Source organism: Schistocerca nitens, chromosome 7 (assembly GCF_023898315.1).
Source record: "Schistocerca nitens isolate TAMUIC-IGC-003100 chromosome 7, iqSchNite1.1, whole genome shotgun sequence".
Lineage (NCBI taxonomy): Eukaryota > Metazoa > Arthropoda > Insecta > Orthoptera > Acrididae > Schistocerca > Schistocerca nitens.
The window spans coordinates 328,454,261-328,471,370 of NC_064620.1; the positions used below are offsets into that span (position 1 = coordinate 328,454,261).

Here is a 17,110-nt window from a genome sequence, read left to right on the forward strand (position 1 = left end):
TGAAACAAAATATTTAGCTAGACTTTTTGTGAGCTCGTTATCTAGCTTTCCATATAAGAAGTTCACCTTCATGTTGAAAACTTCCTTAACTACCCCAATTTGAGCTTTGACCTACTATTGGCACCATAGATCTTCTGTTATTATCCTTCCTATATATTTGAAGTCTGTCACGTGGCTGATTTTAATTTGTCCTATTTTAATTTTATCTCCTTTGCCAATCACTACGCATATTGTTTCTTTTCCTTATTGAACACCATATCACATTTTTGCCAGGTCTCATTCAGATCTGTCCACATATGTTTGCTCTTCTTTCATTTCCTGCTAGTAACACCATATTATCTGCAAATCATATAGTATACATGCTATTCTCTTTTCTCCAACACAAACTCCACTTTTTTCCAGCTGAACTCATCTGCATCTCTTGTTCCTTTACACTTTCTAATCCCAAAACTGTTCTGCAATGAGCCAACTAAGATTTGCATAAAACTTTCTGCTCTCTACTCTCAGTAATACTTTGTATTTTAACTGCATGAAAAATTAAATTAATAGTCCTATGTCCTTCACACTTTTCAGTATTCTTCCTGTTTCTATTGGTCTCATTACTGTTATGATAGAATTCTTTGCCTATTCTCCTATTTTGTACATCTCACTACAAAAGTGGTCTCTCTCTCTCTCTCTCTCTCTCCCTCTCTCCCTCTCTCTCCCTCCCCCCTCCTTCCCCCCTCCCCTCCCCTCCCCACTCCCACTTGCCTCCCCTCCCTCCTCTTCCTCTGTCTCCCAGGCTAATCATCACTTCTGCTGGCAAATCAATTCCCTCATCTTATTCATTGTTTTTTGCACTTCATCCTTTTTCGTCATCTGGCTGTCTTTATATTGCTTGAGCTTTGATCCATCTCATAAAGACACAGTATACATTCTTTCCATCCATTTAACGCATCTTATGGCTCTTGGGTTGCTGTTTCTTCCTTTCTTTCAATTTCCATATTAAACATCCTGTTCCTATCTCCATAACACTGGACTCGCATTCGGGAGGACGACGGTTCAATCCCGCGTCCGGCCATCCTGATTTAGGTTTTCCGTGATTTCCCTAAATCGATACAGGCAAATGCCGGGATGGTTCCTTTGAAAGGGCACGGCTGACGGCTGACTTCCTTCCCCATCCTTCCCTAATCCGATGAGACCGATGACCTCGCAGTTTGGTCTTCCCCAAAGCAACCCAACCCCTATCTCCATAGCTTATATGAACATCATTTCATACGTTCATTCTTTCTCTGTTTCCTTGCATTTTCATTTCATCCATTTTTCTCTTGCATGTTTTATTTCTCTCCTTAATTCATTATTCAGTTTCCTGTGTCATTTTTCCTTCTCTATTTATTCCATTTCCTTTGCTCTTCCATCATTTTCAACATGTATTCTGTTACCCATTCATTCCTGATGACTTCAGACTTTGTTTTCTGCAACATATGTTGCAGCTGCCATGAGACTGCCCTTTTCCTCCTCATACTTTCTGCATCTTTACTTGTATTTCCCCTGTGACCAGGCAAAGAATTTGCATTAAAATTTGCTTGAAAATGGAATAAAGTGCAGCACCGCATTTGAAATGTTGATTGTGGCTTTTGGCAAGTCTGCTATGAGTAAGATAAGAGTTTACTGGTAGTATAAACATTTCATAGAGGGTCAAGAAAACATTGAAGACAACTGCCCTGGTTGCCCTAGCACATCAGTTACTGATGATGAAGAAAATGGTTCTGGAAAATCATTGAATCACCATCAGAGAGGTTTGCCCATAACAAGCAATTTTGGATGTTTAAAGCATAAAATGTGTAGCAGGAAAGTTTGTGTGAAAATTGTTGAATTTCAACCAAAAACAGCGTCACATAGACATTGCTCAGGAATTGCTGAACAAAATTGACAACAATCCAGAACTTCTAACAGGTGACGAAATGTTGGTATAGGGATACGATGTTGAAACCGAGGCCCAATTATCCCAATGGAAACTTACTGAAGAGCTAAGACTGAAAAATATTCAACAATTACAGTCACATATGAAGGTTCTTCTCACAGTTTTCTTTGATTACTATGGGATATTCCATCATGAGTTCCTGCCTTATGACCATACGGTCAGTAAGGAATACTACCTGGAAGTCACATTTGTGAGAAGAAATCTGAAGAAAATGACCAGAATTGTGGCCAAACCACTTTGGCAAATTGCATCACAATAATGTTCCTGCTTACACCTCAATACTTGTTCATGATTTTGGCAAAAAAAAAAAAAAAAAAAAAAAACTGTAATGTTGCCTTAGCCACCATATTCCCTGGACATGGCCCCCTGTGATTTCCTTCTATTCCTGAGGCTGAAGAGAAACATGAAAGGATGTCATCTTACCACCATCAATGTGTAAAAACAGAATCACTGAAGGAGCTGAACACTATATCGAAAAGTGACTTCCAGAAGTGCTTCCAAGATTGTAAAAAGTATTGGCACAAGTGTATTATATCTGGGGTGACTACTTTGAAGGGGACAAAGTTGATGAATAAGTAAAGATTCTTTAAGAAAAACAAAAATCCCCATAACTTTATCACACCTCGTATGTAGTCATATGGGTACCTCTATCCATTCAGACTAGAATCTCATTTATATCATCTCATTTTGTGGTTCTGAAACAACATGTTGCCAACAGCTAATGAGTTTCTTTTGCAAAAATAATTAGTCTTTCGCCTCTTATCATTCCTTGTTCATAGTCCATATTGTCTCACTATATCTCCTTCCATTCCTTTCACCCACCACAGCATTCCAAGTCCTCATAGCAGTTATGCAGGCATTTCTTATGGAAAAAATATTTTATCTTTTCATAGTTTTCTTTTGTCTCCTCATCTTTACTGTGGATGGTTTTCATGTGTACCTGTATGAATACCAAATCTTTTGACTTCCGTGAGGTCTTACATGGATCTGTCATCTGCCTACATGTTCCACTTTTTTTCCATCCAAACAATGTTTTTGCCCCATTTTCTCAACGTTTTTCCTCTTACGAGTAGTACAGCATAAATACATCACTTTTTATCAGACTGTTTCTTCCCAACTCACCTCACACATAACAAGTACATACTCTCTCTTGTATGACGTTATCTAACTTTCCTCTCTACAGTAAAGTTAGTAAATTTCATGTTTCTGTTCTCGTAATTTGCTGGTTTTTTTATTCTTTGTGGGTATTCTCTCTCAATTTATTCCCCTACCATAGGTCAGAGCAATCGGGAATCTTTTACATGAAGCACCAAACAAGTTGGGCATTAAACTTCCTGGCAGATTAAAACTATGTACTTGACTAAGACTTGAACTCAGGACCTTTTCCTTTCATTGGCAAGTGCTCTACCAACTGAGCTACTCAAGCACAATTCACAACCCATCCTCACAGCTTTACTTCTGCCAGTAGTTTGTCTGGATAATTTCTGCAAAGTTTGGAAGGTAGGAGATGAAGTACTAGCAAAAGTGAAGCTGTAAGGTCGAGTCATGAGCTGTACTTGGGTAGCTCAGTTAATAGAGCACTTACCCGCAAAATACAAAGGTGCCAAGTTCGAGTCTCATTCCAGCACACAGTTTTAATCTGCCAGGAAGTTTCATATCAGTGTACATTCTGCCTCAGAGTGAAAATTTCATTCTGGAAACAATTTTGACATGTTTTACATTTTCACATCTGTTTGAAAAAAGCTCCTTTCACAAATTATTCTTGCACGAAAGTGTATGGCCTCCATCAATACTTTCTGCTTGTTCCATTCATAAGTATTGTGTATATATTATTGAATCTTTTTTCTGTAACTTCTGTTGCCCCATCCTACCAAAAATGTGATCCAAACATTGTTTAACAGCATGTTAAAGGGATGATGAGCAGAAACATTCTGATCTCCTTCTTAATAGTGTGTTGATCCACCTATGTAATGCAATACAACACTGATTCTGCCTGAATGAACTCCACAGGTCTGAGGTAGGTTACCAGAAGTATATAGCATCTGACGTATATGCAGAGCTCCTGCTGCAGTTCCCATGAATTACAGGTCTGTTGACTGTGGGCCTGGAGCTGCTGCTTGATAGTGTCCCAGATGTTTTCCATCAGGTTCCAATCAGACAAATTTGGTCACCAAGAAATCAAGATGAGTTTGCTATCATGATCCTTAAATCATTGTAGCACAATTCTGGACCTGTGACACAGACAGTTGTCCTGCTAGATGCCATTGGGGAAGAAATGCAGGAAATGCAGTAGTCTGCCATAATGTTCACATAGTTCACAGCTGTCTTGATACCCTCAATTACAGCCACAGATCACACGAAAGCCCACAATATCATTCCCCAAAGCATAACACTGCCCCAAGCAGGCATTCACCTGGATGGCAATGTATCCAGATTCAACCATCAACCTGGTATAACGAGAAACGTGATTCATCTGACCATGCAGCACATTTCCATTATTGATTCACAGTTTATCTTGATCACCTCGTACCCATTGCAATCATAATTGATGAAATATTTGGGTCAACACGGGAACACACAGTGATCATCTGCTGTGGAACCCAATGTTTAACAATATGCACTGAACAGTGTGCTCCAAAACACTTGGGCCTGCACTGGCAGTGTTCTCTGTCATCAAATCTGCTACAGGTTGGTGCCTGTCCTGCATTACAGAGTGGGCAAGTCTCCAACCTCCACAGTCAGTGATATGGGTTGTGGACGTCCAACACCTTGTCACCCAGTCGTGGATTTGCTGTTCTTCAACCACAGTCCATTGGTTCTCACAACAGTAGCATGCAAACAGCCAATCAGCTTCACTATTTTTGAGATGCTTATACCCAGGTGTTCACCATTTGTCATTTGCCTCAGTGCCTGCAGATGACAGTGGCCATATGTGTCTGAGTTGTTGTGTGAATGTGTATATTTCTTCTACATCTGATGATGAAGGGCTTAGTCCAGTATATGAATATGTCCAGCATTCTTATTCATTGTGCCTGTTTGTGACTTAATGCCTCCTCTGTGTGATGAGTAGCAGTCTGTCCTTTTCATATAATTGTTTTTCTATCCTGAATTTTCTGTTGTTTTATTTTGCCATGTATCAAAGTAACTTATGTCAGTGGATTTTTCCACTTGTCACCCATATCATCACTAGAATGATTTTCCATTAAGTCTGTGCTCTGATTGTATACTTCCCTTCCACTTCACTTGCCAGCAGTGCTATTAGGCAGCATTCAATTTAATGGTGGTCATTCTCATAATGTTTCGCTCCTTATGTTTTGACTCATCCATGTATAGGAAGAGGCATGAGACCAAATTTGCTGTAGGGAGAAAAATGTACTGAAATATAACATTGGCAATTATTAGGTAATTTCAGCACAAACTTAATTGAGTTGAATTGTGCCGTTACCATTTGCATAACTGCTGTTACCTGGAATCATGAGCTGGTTCAGCTACAAGTTCTGTCTTCTCGTATATATTTTGTTATTAAATGGACTATATGGTTTTCTTTGTCAGTTAATTACTTCAACCGTAGTAAAAGTATGCCTACTTTTCCATGGAAAATATCTGTAATTTTCTAATAATTGACTTGGACCTCATACATTTTGTGTAAAATTGTGATTGTCTATTGTGGTGATTTTAGTTTTTAACTGTCATGTGATATCTTCCAGAATGAAAATCTTCAACAGGAACTGGCTGCAGCAACTGAAAAACTCTCAGTACAAGAAGAGGAGTTACAGAAAGTAAGATTACACATTAATGATAACATTGATAACAACAATAATATTAATAATATAATCCATGTGAAGTGTAGATAGAACTTAATAAACTATTACAAATAACTGGGGAGGGGGGGGGGGGGGGGAAATCGATATTTTCGGAAGTCATTTGTGGAACATTGATGCTTTTACAGCTTCCAACAAACAGTGATGTTATTACATGAACAGAGAAGTGGCTATTTGGTCACCTATGCATGTGACTGATACAAGGGCAGTCATCAGTATTCTGATTCCATGATTTGTTACTGCTTATTGCCACCATCCACTTCGATGCAAATAGAGATAGTGTTGTACTCAGCAGTGTAATATATGCCATAATGTCATTATTAGACTAGTGTGTAGGTAAAAATCTGACTTCATGAAATTTTCAGAGCAGAAAGAGGGGGAGAATACTGTGACTAGTTTGCTCTCAGTGTGCTGTCATTTTAGCAATAGGCTGGCAGCTGGTCTGCGTTCGTTCATACATGCATGCAAAGCAGTATTGTTATTGATTTAGTGTTCCATCACTCTAACGCGGTGATAGTCAACTTGGTCCTACTGCCTACTAGCGGGTGTTACAACTTTCATTGTGGGTGGTAAGCGACAGGTTTTCATAAAATGTTTGGTAAGCAGTTATTATTATGTCCTTTAACTTGTTGTAACTTTGCTTTATAAAGTAAAGTTACTTCCTTACTATGCTCATCACTATTACTGTGGAACAAGTGGACAATTAGAAAATTTTACTATTAACAGATGTACAAAAGTGGATGATGATAAAACAGGTTGACTACCTGTGCTGTAGTGAATATATTTTGCACCTAGTAGACATAGTAGTATTGCTTTTCTGTACACTGCAATAGATTGCTACCTTGGTAGAACCATCACAGATAGCAACCCAGTGAATACGTTCATAATGATTTTCAGCTGCAAAAACTAGGAAATTGCTGGGTGGTGAAAGTTAATGGCAGTGCAATTGAATTTTAATAGCAGCTTGGCTGAATAGAAATTATCGGTGACAAATCCTAAAGAAGTTCAACTTTGCCAGCCAAGAGACATTCTTGCAAACACCCAAGATGGAATTTTGTAATAAATTGTCCAATGATTAATATGTAATAACACTAGTCAAAGTAAATGTTTATAACTATAAAGTAATTTCTTTCGAGAAAAAGCTATTTGTTAATCATACACCTGCATTTCATACATTAAAAGGGCCTTGGTAACCAGTTGGGCATAAATAGGTATGTATTTGTTCAGTTTGAGGAATGAATAAGGAACTATTTTGGTTAAGGTATTTCAAATCAGTTTTTGCAACTATTAAAACTTGTATGACAAAATACACACATATTTTAAATAGTGGCAAAGATGGATTGAAGTACCTTAAATAATTACACAGCAACTACAGAGACTGCAAATCAAGGAACTTAAAAAATTGGTATCTGGCTATGGAGTTACCAGCCAAACAGACAAGGCAATAATTGGTTATTTGTTACCTTGTTCAGACCAATAAATATAGTCATCGTTTTCACCGTAGTACCAAGATAATTTATGAATATTTATAATTACAGATGTGGTAACAAAAGAAGGAATACTAGGATTTAACATCTAGTTGACAATAAGGTCATTAGAATTGGAGCACAAGCTTGGAATGAGAGAAGCAGGAGTAAGGAAATTAGCCATGTGCTATCCAAATGTACCATCCCCACCAGAGAAAACTTAAAACTGGATTGCCAGATGGAGATTTGAAGCATTTTACCCCTGAAAGCAAGGGATTTATAACAATATCCTTGTTAATTCTTGTTGGTAATCTTTTGGAAAAGTTTTCTGTATATCTGCACATGTGGAAATCGTGATTGTGTTGATTATTGTGTGTTCAATCCCCCTCTCCCCCCCCTCTTCCGCCTCCTGCCGCCACCCGTACTGTCGCCCCCCCGTCCTGTCGCCCATGAAATTGGAGTGCGCATGGTTTCCTTACCTCAACCATACAGATAGCCATATCACATGAAACTACAATGGAGAAGTATCTGTGCAGAGACCAGACTAATCCATGGTTCCTGAATAGGGGCAGCTGCCTTTTCAGGAGTGACAGGTGCAGTATTCTGAATAATTGATCTGGTTTTGCAACGTTAATCAGTGTGGCTTTGTTGTACTGGTACTCAAATGGCTGAAACAAGGAGGAAACTGAAACAATGAGGCATGCAGCTCCACTGTACGGCTTAGTGATGATCCTGTCATTGTGGGTAAAATATTGCTGATGTAAAATTGTCCTCCATATGAATCTCTGGATGGACATTGCTCAGGAGGATGTCGTCATTAGGAGAAACAAGACTGGCACTCTGTGGGCCAGAGAGTGGGATGTTAGATCCCTTAATTAGTTGGGTAGGTTAGTCAATTTAAAAACAAAATGGATCATAGTGAGAATTACTGAATTGAGATGGCAAGAAGAACAAAACTTCTGGTTATATCAGTACAGGCATTATCAACACAAAAAAGATAGGGGTCATGCAAGAGTAAGTCTGATAATGAAGTAGAAAATAGAAATGTGAGTAAGTTACTATGAACAGAATAGTCAACGCTTTATCATAGCCAAGATAGACGAGAGGGTAATACACATCACAATAGTATGAATTTATATGTCAACTACCTCCACAGATGATGAAGAGATTGAAAGAGTGTATGATGAGTAAATTTAATGAAGGAAAACAAAGATTTAATTGTGCTGATTTACTGGAATTCAGTAATAGGAAAAGGAAGACAAGGAAAACTAGTAATACAACACGGACTGGAGGAAAGGAACAAAAGAAGAAGCCACCTGGTAGAATTTTGCACACAGTATAACTTAATCAGTGCTAACACTTGGTTCTTCATCTACATGACTACTCAGCAGTTGACACATAAGTGCCTCGCAGAGGATTCATCAGACTACCTTCAGACTGTATATCTACCATTCATTCTCGGACAGTGTGCGAGAAAAACAAACTGTTAAATCTTGCCATGCAAGCTCTGATTCCTCCTATTTTATTGTGATTATAATCTCTCACTATCGACATCAGTGTCGTCAAAATAATTTTGCATTTGGAAGAGAAAGTTGGTTACTGAAATTTCATGAAAATTTCTTCCCTCAACAGAAAAGCCTTTGTTTAATATTTTTCATCCTAACTGGCATATCATGTCCATGACACTGTCTCCCCAGCCCCCCACCCCCCTCACCCCCCACCGCACACCCAGTCCTTTCACTATAATACAAAACAAGCTGCCCTTCTTTGAACTTTTCTAGTGTCCTCCATCCGTCCTATCTAGTATGGATACCAAACCACACAGCAATACTTGAAAAGAGGACAGTCAAGCATATTGTAGGCATTCTATTTAGTAAACATGTTGCATTTTCAATGTGTTCTGCCAATAAAATGCGTTTTGTGGCCTTTCCCACAACATGTGATTGTTCCAGTTTAACTTGTTCATTTTAGTCTCTTTAATTGTAATCTCTAGGTGTTTAGTTGAATTGATACCTTTAGATTTGTGCAATTTGTTGTGTAACTGAAATTTATCGGATTCCTTTTAGTACAGATTTGGATAACCTCACACTTTCCACTGTTTAGTGTCAATTGCTGTCTTATGCACTATACAGATACCTTGTCTAAATTAGTTAGCAATTGATTCTGATCTTCTGATGACTTTACAAGACAGTAAATGACAATATCATCTGCAAACAATCTAAGAGGGCTGCTCATATCGCAGTAGTAGCCCTTGTACAGCGTGAGAAAGGCATGTCGTCAACAGTTCCTGTCTCTCTCTGTATCGCCTCCATGTCTGAACAACATCGCTTTGGTACACTCAGAGACACCTGGACACTTCCCTTGTTGAGAGCCCTTCATGGCACAAAGTAACAATGTGGACATGATCGAACCACAGTATTGACAGTCTAGCCATGGTTGAACTACAAACAATATGAGCTTTGTACCTCCTTCCTGGTGGAATGGCTGGAACTGATTGGCTGTTGGGCCCCCTCCATCTCATAGGTGCTGCTCATGCATGGTTGTTTACATCTTTTTGTGGGTTTAGTGACATCTCTGAACAGTCAAAGGGAGTGTGTCTGTGATACAATATCCACAGTCACATCTACCTTCAGGAGTTCTGGGAACTGGGGTGATGCTAAACTTTTTTTGATGTGTGTAGTTTGAGCACAATGTGTTTTGCAAAACCCTATTGCAAATCAACATCAGTGATATGGGTCTGTAATTCAGGGGCTTACCCCTATTTTCTTTCTTTAGTATTGATGTGGCTTGTGCAACTTTATAGTCTTTTGTCTAGCAAGTTGTATACAAACGCTAAGTATGAATGTGGGGTTGCAGTAGTTATACAGAGATGAAGAGGCTTGTACAGGGTAGACTAATGTGGATAGATACATCAAACCATTCTTTGAATTGAAGATCACAGCAACAAAAACAAGAAGTCTCTCTCAGTGCTACAATTTTAAACATACTGTTTTTCTCTGCACATACCATTTTACCAGAGCACATATCAGTGTTATATGATTGTAATGGTATTTGTAAGGTGCCCACATTCTTTTGAAGTCAGATATTTTGTGATTACAGTATGCACATGCACTAACAAGAAGCTGCATTTCTGCTCTGTTTTGTGATGAATTTTTGGAGTCGTCATTGTTCAATAACAAAGTGACAACATGAAATTTCCTGGGAAGTCTAGTAGGGGCATTGATGGTTTAGCCAAGAGTGAACGAGGTATGGCAGTATGTAGATTGAAAACCATTGTTGGAGCACATCATATATCATTTTTCTGTGGTACTCCTTGGAACTCAAATTAGGCCATAAATATATGTTTATGAGGAATACTACCATGGCTGATCATACTTGAATGACAATAATTTGCCTCACCACAACTTGGAAACACCAAATTTGTAACTCATTTTCAACACATTTACCTTGTGTGGGTACGGTTTTCGTATTTTTGGTAATTTAATTAATCCTGAATGTTCTACAGTCTCAGATCTTTTGCGTTCTTCCTTACACACACAATATCAATCCTCTTCATAAGTAAACCCTCACAGTGATCATACCGATACCAGAGCCCATGTTATTTAATATTATTAACATCGTCTATTACTGTCTTCAAAATTTGTTGCTTCCTTCATGCATGAAATTAAGTTGCCTGCACTCAGATATTCACCTTCAGAATACACACAGAGTATTGTACAATATACAACATGAACAGGGTTCCCCAGGTTGCCTATTTCTTTTATATGATGGAGTTGTTTTCGTAGTGATTTAAAGAATGTGCTTTCACTAAAGTTAAGTTCCACTTCCTGGCCCTAGAGGAACCTATGGGCTCGACCAACCGCCATATCATCCTCTGCCACTGGTGTCATTGGGTGCAATATGGAATGGCACATGGTGAGCACACCATTCTCCAGGTCGTCGTCCGATTTCTTGACCTGGGATCTGCTGGTAATCAGTTGAGTAGCTCGTCATTTGGCCTCATGAGACAGAGTGCCCCCCTACACCAGTCCTCCAACCAAGGAAAAATCCCTGGCAGTACTGGGAATTGTACCCGGATTCTCTGCATGGCAGTCAGCTACACTGACCACTCAGCTACTGATATGGGCTATGCTTTCACTAGTTGTAACTTGCGTGTTCAGTTCACTAGAAATCTGCTGTACAGTTTTTCATTCCTACACCACATCATGTAGCTGCTCTTGAATGCAGTTGGAAACATTTAGGCAGGCAAGACTTGGGGATTCATTGTCAGCTTCCAGCTCACTTTTGAAGAAATTATATACATGGAACACTAAACCATTAGCTTGTTTGTGTAAAACTCTGCAGCATCCTTTTCTGTCACCCCCAACAAATGCCAAAAGAGCAATATAAGGAAAAGATAGATTAGAGTTGCCATTGTTTGAAAAGAACAATATATTCGCCAATGTCACTATGGTGAGTAACTAAAGGAAATTTTCAAAGCACAGTCATTAATGTGCAGCCAGAGAAATAATACAATTGACACCAAATTCATATTATTGAGGGAAAAGACCTTGTTTCACAAAGTGCCTAACAACCAGCACACGTTGGTCTATCGATTACTCATATGATTTTGAACACATCCCTGTTGGTTTTTGAACAATTCTAAGTTGAATTCTGAAAGAATCGTAAGTTGATTTTTGAATGCGTGCATAGTGTATGTGCTGTCTCTGCCAGGGGAATCCCCATCGCATCTAGAAATAAACTTTCCAGCAGACAGAAGAGGATGGGTCTATACAATCTGAACAGAATAAAACCGAACAGGTGAATGCCAATCGCTGTTTATGTGGTTGACTGGGTTTGCAAATAATCAGCATTGTTATAACTACTAGCGAATTCCATAGATTCAGACTACCAGAGTGGAAATAAACAACTAACAGGAATAACAGGCAACAAAGATTGCGTATTGTCTCCTCCGTGTATCCAAGAAAATGAAATTTTGACAGAAACCTTTTGGCCAGACTGCTACACTTCTAAGGGCCAATCATACAGTCCCCGGCTAGCAGCTGCTAAAGTTCTATTCTGGGAGTAGCCTGGAAAATGCGTTGTACAAACATGTAATAACGACTAACTGGAGAATAAATGCGAGATAACTAAACTGGTGATTGTGGCAGGGTTAGTGAACTTAACCAGAGAATAAGCTTTGACACTGGCAAGGATAGTTGCAGAATTAGTGATGACAAGATTGATTGTTAGAACGTGGAAGGAAAAGAAATGGGGACTCTCACAAATCACGGAAAAATATGATGATTCCAAATTTATATAAAAATTTCATACTACTACTTTTCGATCTCTTGCTTCAGAAGCTAGAGAGTATGTGAAACTATTTCCTAACATAAATCTTTTTGCTTGTAGTATGCCTAATAGGCATTTGATATTGGTACTTCGTGAATTATATTCCGTTGTGTTATAAAAATGACCATTTGTGCCAAACAGTATTTTGTGTGTGTAACAATTGCTGCAATATTAGGCAGGCCTATTTCATTTTATCTAGCAGTGACAAAATACACGTAATCAGATCGAGAAACCACACCAGTCTTTGGTACTATTTGTATCAACAGCTTTTCTAGTATTAGACAACGACATTTCATTTTTCATGTAGCAAAACGTTGACGAACTTTGATGAGGTAATAGATTCTTTCCCAGAAAGGAAAGTACGCCATATAAAGCTGTGGCAAGATTAGAGAGAAAAAAAACTAGGACCTGGTATTGAAGAAATGTGTGCTACTGTCTTGCTTGTCTCTTGTCTTTACTTGTTTTATGTATCTGATATTTAATTTTATGTCACACAAAACAGCAAATTATTAGCTAATAGGCAGTAAAGACTGCAAATTTTCTGAAGAGTTCTTGTTCTGCCGGTTACAAATAACCACATCCAGTATTAATTGCAAGATTTTTTTCAAGAGGGGCAGGATGTCAAACCGACCAACTGGGAGCTGGAGAGGCACTGGCATGAATATAGTTTGATGGCATCCATTACAAAATATCGCATGTTTGAATTCCACAGAGCGACATACAGAGATGTGCGATGGAAGAATGCTGTGTGAAGTGGCGTGGCACTTCACTTTGGCACACTTAAGACCAAATTACATGTCTTACATGTGTCCCGTGTTTATGTTAAGTGATTTTGCTGTTTCCTCTTTGTTTATTGCTCTCACGTCAAATGAAAACAAATCGGATTTCTGTGGCCAGGAGCTATCAAGTGAATTAAAATACATGCACATAATTATGGAAGGCAAAAATATGTAATTAGTTCCAGATTTTATTTTGTTTCCACCCCTCTGACAGTCAAGTGTTAATCGCCATGCAGAACAATGAATTTATTTTTGTCAGTTTGTTAAAGAAATCTTTTCTGCTGAGGCAGTCAGTTTATTTAAACGAAGTGTTTTAATTCCACACTATTGGCTAGTTTCAACTGTTTGCTGCATTTCAAGTTCACATTTTCATCTTCTAGCACGTATGGCATTATGCCTTAATAAAGAACCAAACATGAGATAATACAGTACTGGGACACCAACAAAATTTACATATGAATCTGGACACACGAATGTGCACTTTATGCCGAATGATGCATTTTATTATGGTTCACAGTATTCCCATGCTCTTGGAGTATCCTCTAATGTTTTGTTTCTTTTATGACATAATGTAAGATCTTTTAATGTTTTACATGTACGAACGTATGGGCTTCCTGCGTCACCGTAGCTGTGCAAGTGCGGTGACGCCTGTTATCTAGCGCTCTCTGGCAACTGCTGAAACGAATCTATTTCTAGCAGGTCGTGGGAAAATATTCCGAATGGTTGTTTGGTAAGCGTTACTTTCAAAGTAAATTTCTTTTTACGCAAGATGAACTCTGTGCATGAATATCTGATGAATTTTTTAAGCCACAGAGCGTTTGACTGTCATCAAAAATCAAATCTTTGACAACGACCATTTAGAATATTTTCGAGCCCAGAAGATCAGACATTTATGTCGTTAAAAATTTTACTGGCACATTTGTGTGATGTATCTTAAAATGTAACACGCGCAAAACAGATCAACATTATTTGTGAAAGCTTATTAATTTTAGAGACCAATATTATACGTAAAAGCTTTTCTTTCCTTGTAGCAACACTATGTATATTAATTCAAACCATTACCTTTCCCTATTTGTGTGTTTGCGTTACTTAACAGTGATGTTGCTATTGGCTGGCTACATCACGTGTCCTATGCTCTGAATATCCACTGTCATCGCCTGGCGAGATCGCTTGACATGAGCTACGACTGGCTTGCAAAAGCGCATCACAATCTCAATTTCAATTCTTCAGAAAGTAACATGTGGTGTTTCGTGGAATTCGAGTTTATACTTTTGTAATACAAAAATATGCAGTGTACGTGTTGCTGCACATCAGACATCTTTCCAGAATGTGTTTTTTCCCCTGAGTTTCGTTATCTAAAGTGCTGGTAAATTCTATGCTGGTGTATAAAACCACAATCATTTAAAGGATTGAAAAGTTTTGCAGTTCCGAGGAAAAGTATGCTGCTACTTAACATGGGAAAAGTGTATTTTCATCCAGTAGAAAGTGTATTTTTAACCGGGAAATCCAGGACTCGTCCACATATACACCCTGTCCTAGTACCTGACAGCATAGCTGTACATAGGGAGTTGTAATTGCTACAAGGTTCCCAGCGACATGGTCATCTACTGGTATTAATCAACTTATAATTGGTTGATGATGATGATGATGATGATGATGATTTTCATCATCTTGAGTGTCCAAGCTCAGTAATTTTTTCATGGTAACTACATTAATGGCTGACAGCATACCTGAATGGTCCAGTGGTAGACATATTTGAACAGATGGTTCAAAATTGGCCAAAGGAACGGGTTTTGTGTTCTTGCATGCTTCCAAATAAACACATGATAGGGTAGCACTATTACGAAGATGTGGCAACACAGCAAGAAGGAGCAAATAATATTTATTACTAGTATGTTACAAATGGTACTTAACTTTGGTGCAGTTCCACTGGAACAAACATGGCAGACTGGCCACTACAACGGGTAACCTGTAGTAACAGTAGACACCAAATGGCGTATTTATCACCATAAATCTCTCAGTATCTTCATCCAAAGAAATCTGAAAATATGACTGTTTAAGATCCAATTTGCCAAAGTACACACCACCAGCTAACTTTGGCTACTGGTTATGGCTTCTTTAACAACATTCTGTTGAAGACGGTCGAGTTCCTCCTTTATTTTACCTTTTATCACAAAAGGAATGTAGTGTTATTTGCAGAACTTTGACAGCTCATTTGCCTTCAGTGTAATGTATGTCTTATAACCTTTAATACTGCTAGTTGCTTTGGGAAAAGTATCAGATTTTCGCAATAGCTGATGTAACCCTCCATTTAGAATGTCAGTTTGAGTTTGATTTGTTCCCTTGTGAAGGAAGCTCAAAGCATTGAAGAGACCCAGTCTTTGTAAATTTGTTGATTTATTTATTTAAATTTATGTCTACGAATGTAGCCTTTTTCATAAATGGTTTATATATTAATATCTGTTGAAAATTGTCCTTTTACTGGAATCTCCTAATTGCTGTAACTGAAGAGCAAACTTTGAAAGTCTGTTTACTTTGGCATTCCTAACTTTTTGTAGGCCTACAGGTTAATGATTAAAATTGACAACCCAGTGTCAATTTGAAAATTGCTCTCCACTTTGTTGACTTGAAGAGTAAACAGCTAACAACTTTTTATTCCCATGAAAGATAACATTCACCTCATGATTCATCCATGCAAGTTTTCAAATTTGCCATTTCCATATGCATGAGTGTACTTTGTTTTGCATGCCTCAGCTCTATGCCCAGTCTTTGTACAGTAATTTCAAAGACTGGGCAACAGCGATAGACACAATCACCCTATGTGTGGTTTACGGTACAGCATAGCATGCTCACTCTGCAATTTCCAGATCTGGCCCTGCTGTGTGCTTGGCCGTGCCAGCTGTTGATGTGTAATTAATATGTCAGCATCTGTGCACAGTATTGCTTCTGTAAATACATGCATTTTTTTCATATGCCAAATCAACAGCAAACAAACTTATAAAGATGTGTTTGTTAAACCAAACAGCCCTACTTTGATTTATTGTCAGGTGAGTGCATGATAAGCCTGTCACAAATTAATGAGTCTGCATAAGATTGCTTGCAGCGACCATTTTCACAATGAAATATATGTTTCCTAGTCAGGTTCTGTAATTGAGTAATCTACTGTTTATAGCTTTGATTTGACTTCTTGGAACATTGAGAAAAATCTATGCCTGGCAGCAACAGCAACATGAACTTGAAGAGTCAAATTATTTTGCAAGCGATTGTTTAATGTCAGTATATGAGAGTCACTGGTTCACAAGTAGGGGACAGTTTCTATGAAGAAGTTGAAACACAGTGGGATCTTCATATATTAATAAAACTGATTTTCGTTCAGCATCACCTGATCTCTGATGTGTGAGGTAATGCTGTTCTAGTTGCTAGATGTAGTTGTTCAAGGACTCGGCTTTTTAATGGAATGCTGGAAAGGGTAGTGGTGGCAGCTTGAACTGCAATGGTCATTTTTGTTAGTCATCGGTCTTCCTGTCTTGAAGCGTGCCACCATGAGCTCATGAGCTGCAGACAGTTGTTGCAGTAAGCTTACTACTGGTTGTAGGACGAGCTCTGATTGGGTCATGTCCAAAAGATATCCTCAGAACTGTTTGCAAAATTCATAAAAAATCATTTCTGGTAATGAAACTGATTAGCAGTCTTGGAATGTATCAGTCACAGAATAAAGCCACACAGTGTTGCCACAAAAAATCAATGAAT

At 38.4% G+C, this 17,110-nt stretch overlaps 1 protein-coding gene across 3 annotated transcripts in view; it reads left to right on the forward strand.

Moving 5' to 3' along the window:
- LOC126195820 (transport and Golgi organization protein 1) overlaps nucleotides 1–17,110 on the forward strand; it is a 166,227-nt gene that overhangs the window by 71,652 nt on the left and 77,465 nt on the right. For all 3 annotated transcript variants that reach the window (XR_007538614.1, XM_049934460.1, XM_049934462.1), the window contains exon 8: nucleotides 5,671–5,742. Coding sequence is in view for 2 of the 3 variants with exons in the window: in XM_049934460.1 (XP_049790417.1) it covers nucleotides 5,671–5,742 (72 nt within the window). In the remaining variant the exon portion in view is untranslated. The remainder of the gene's footprint in view (nucleotides 1–5,670; nucleotides 5,743–17,110) is intronic.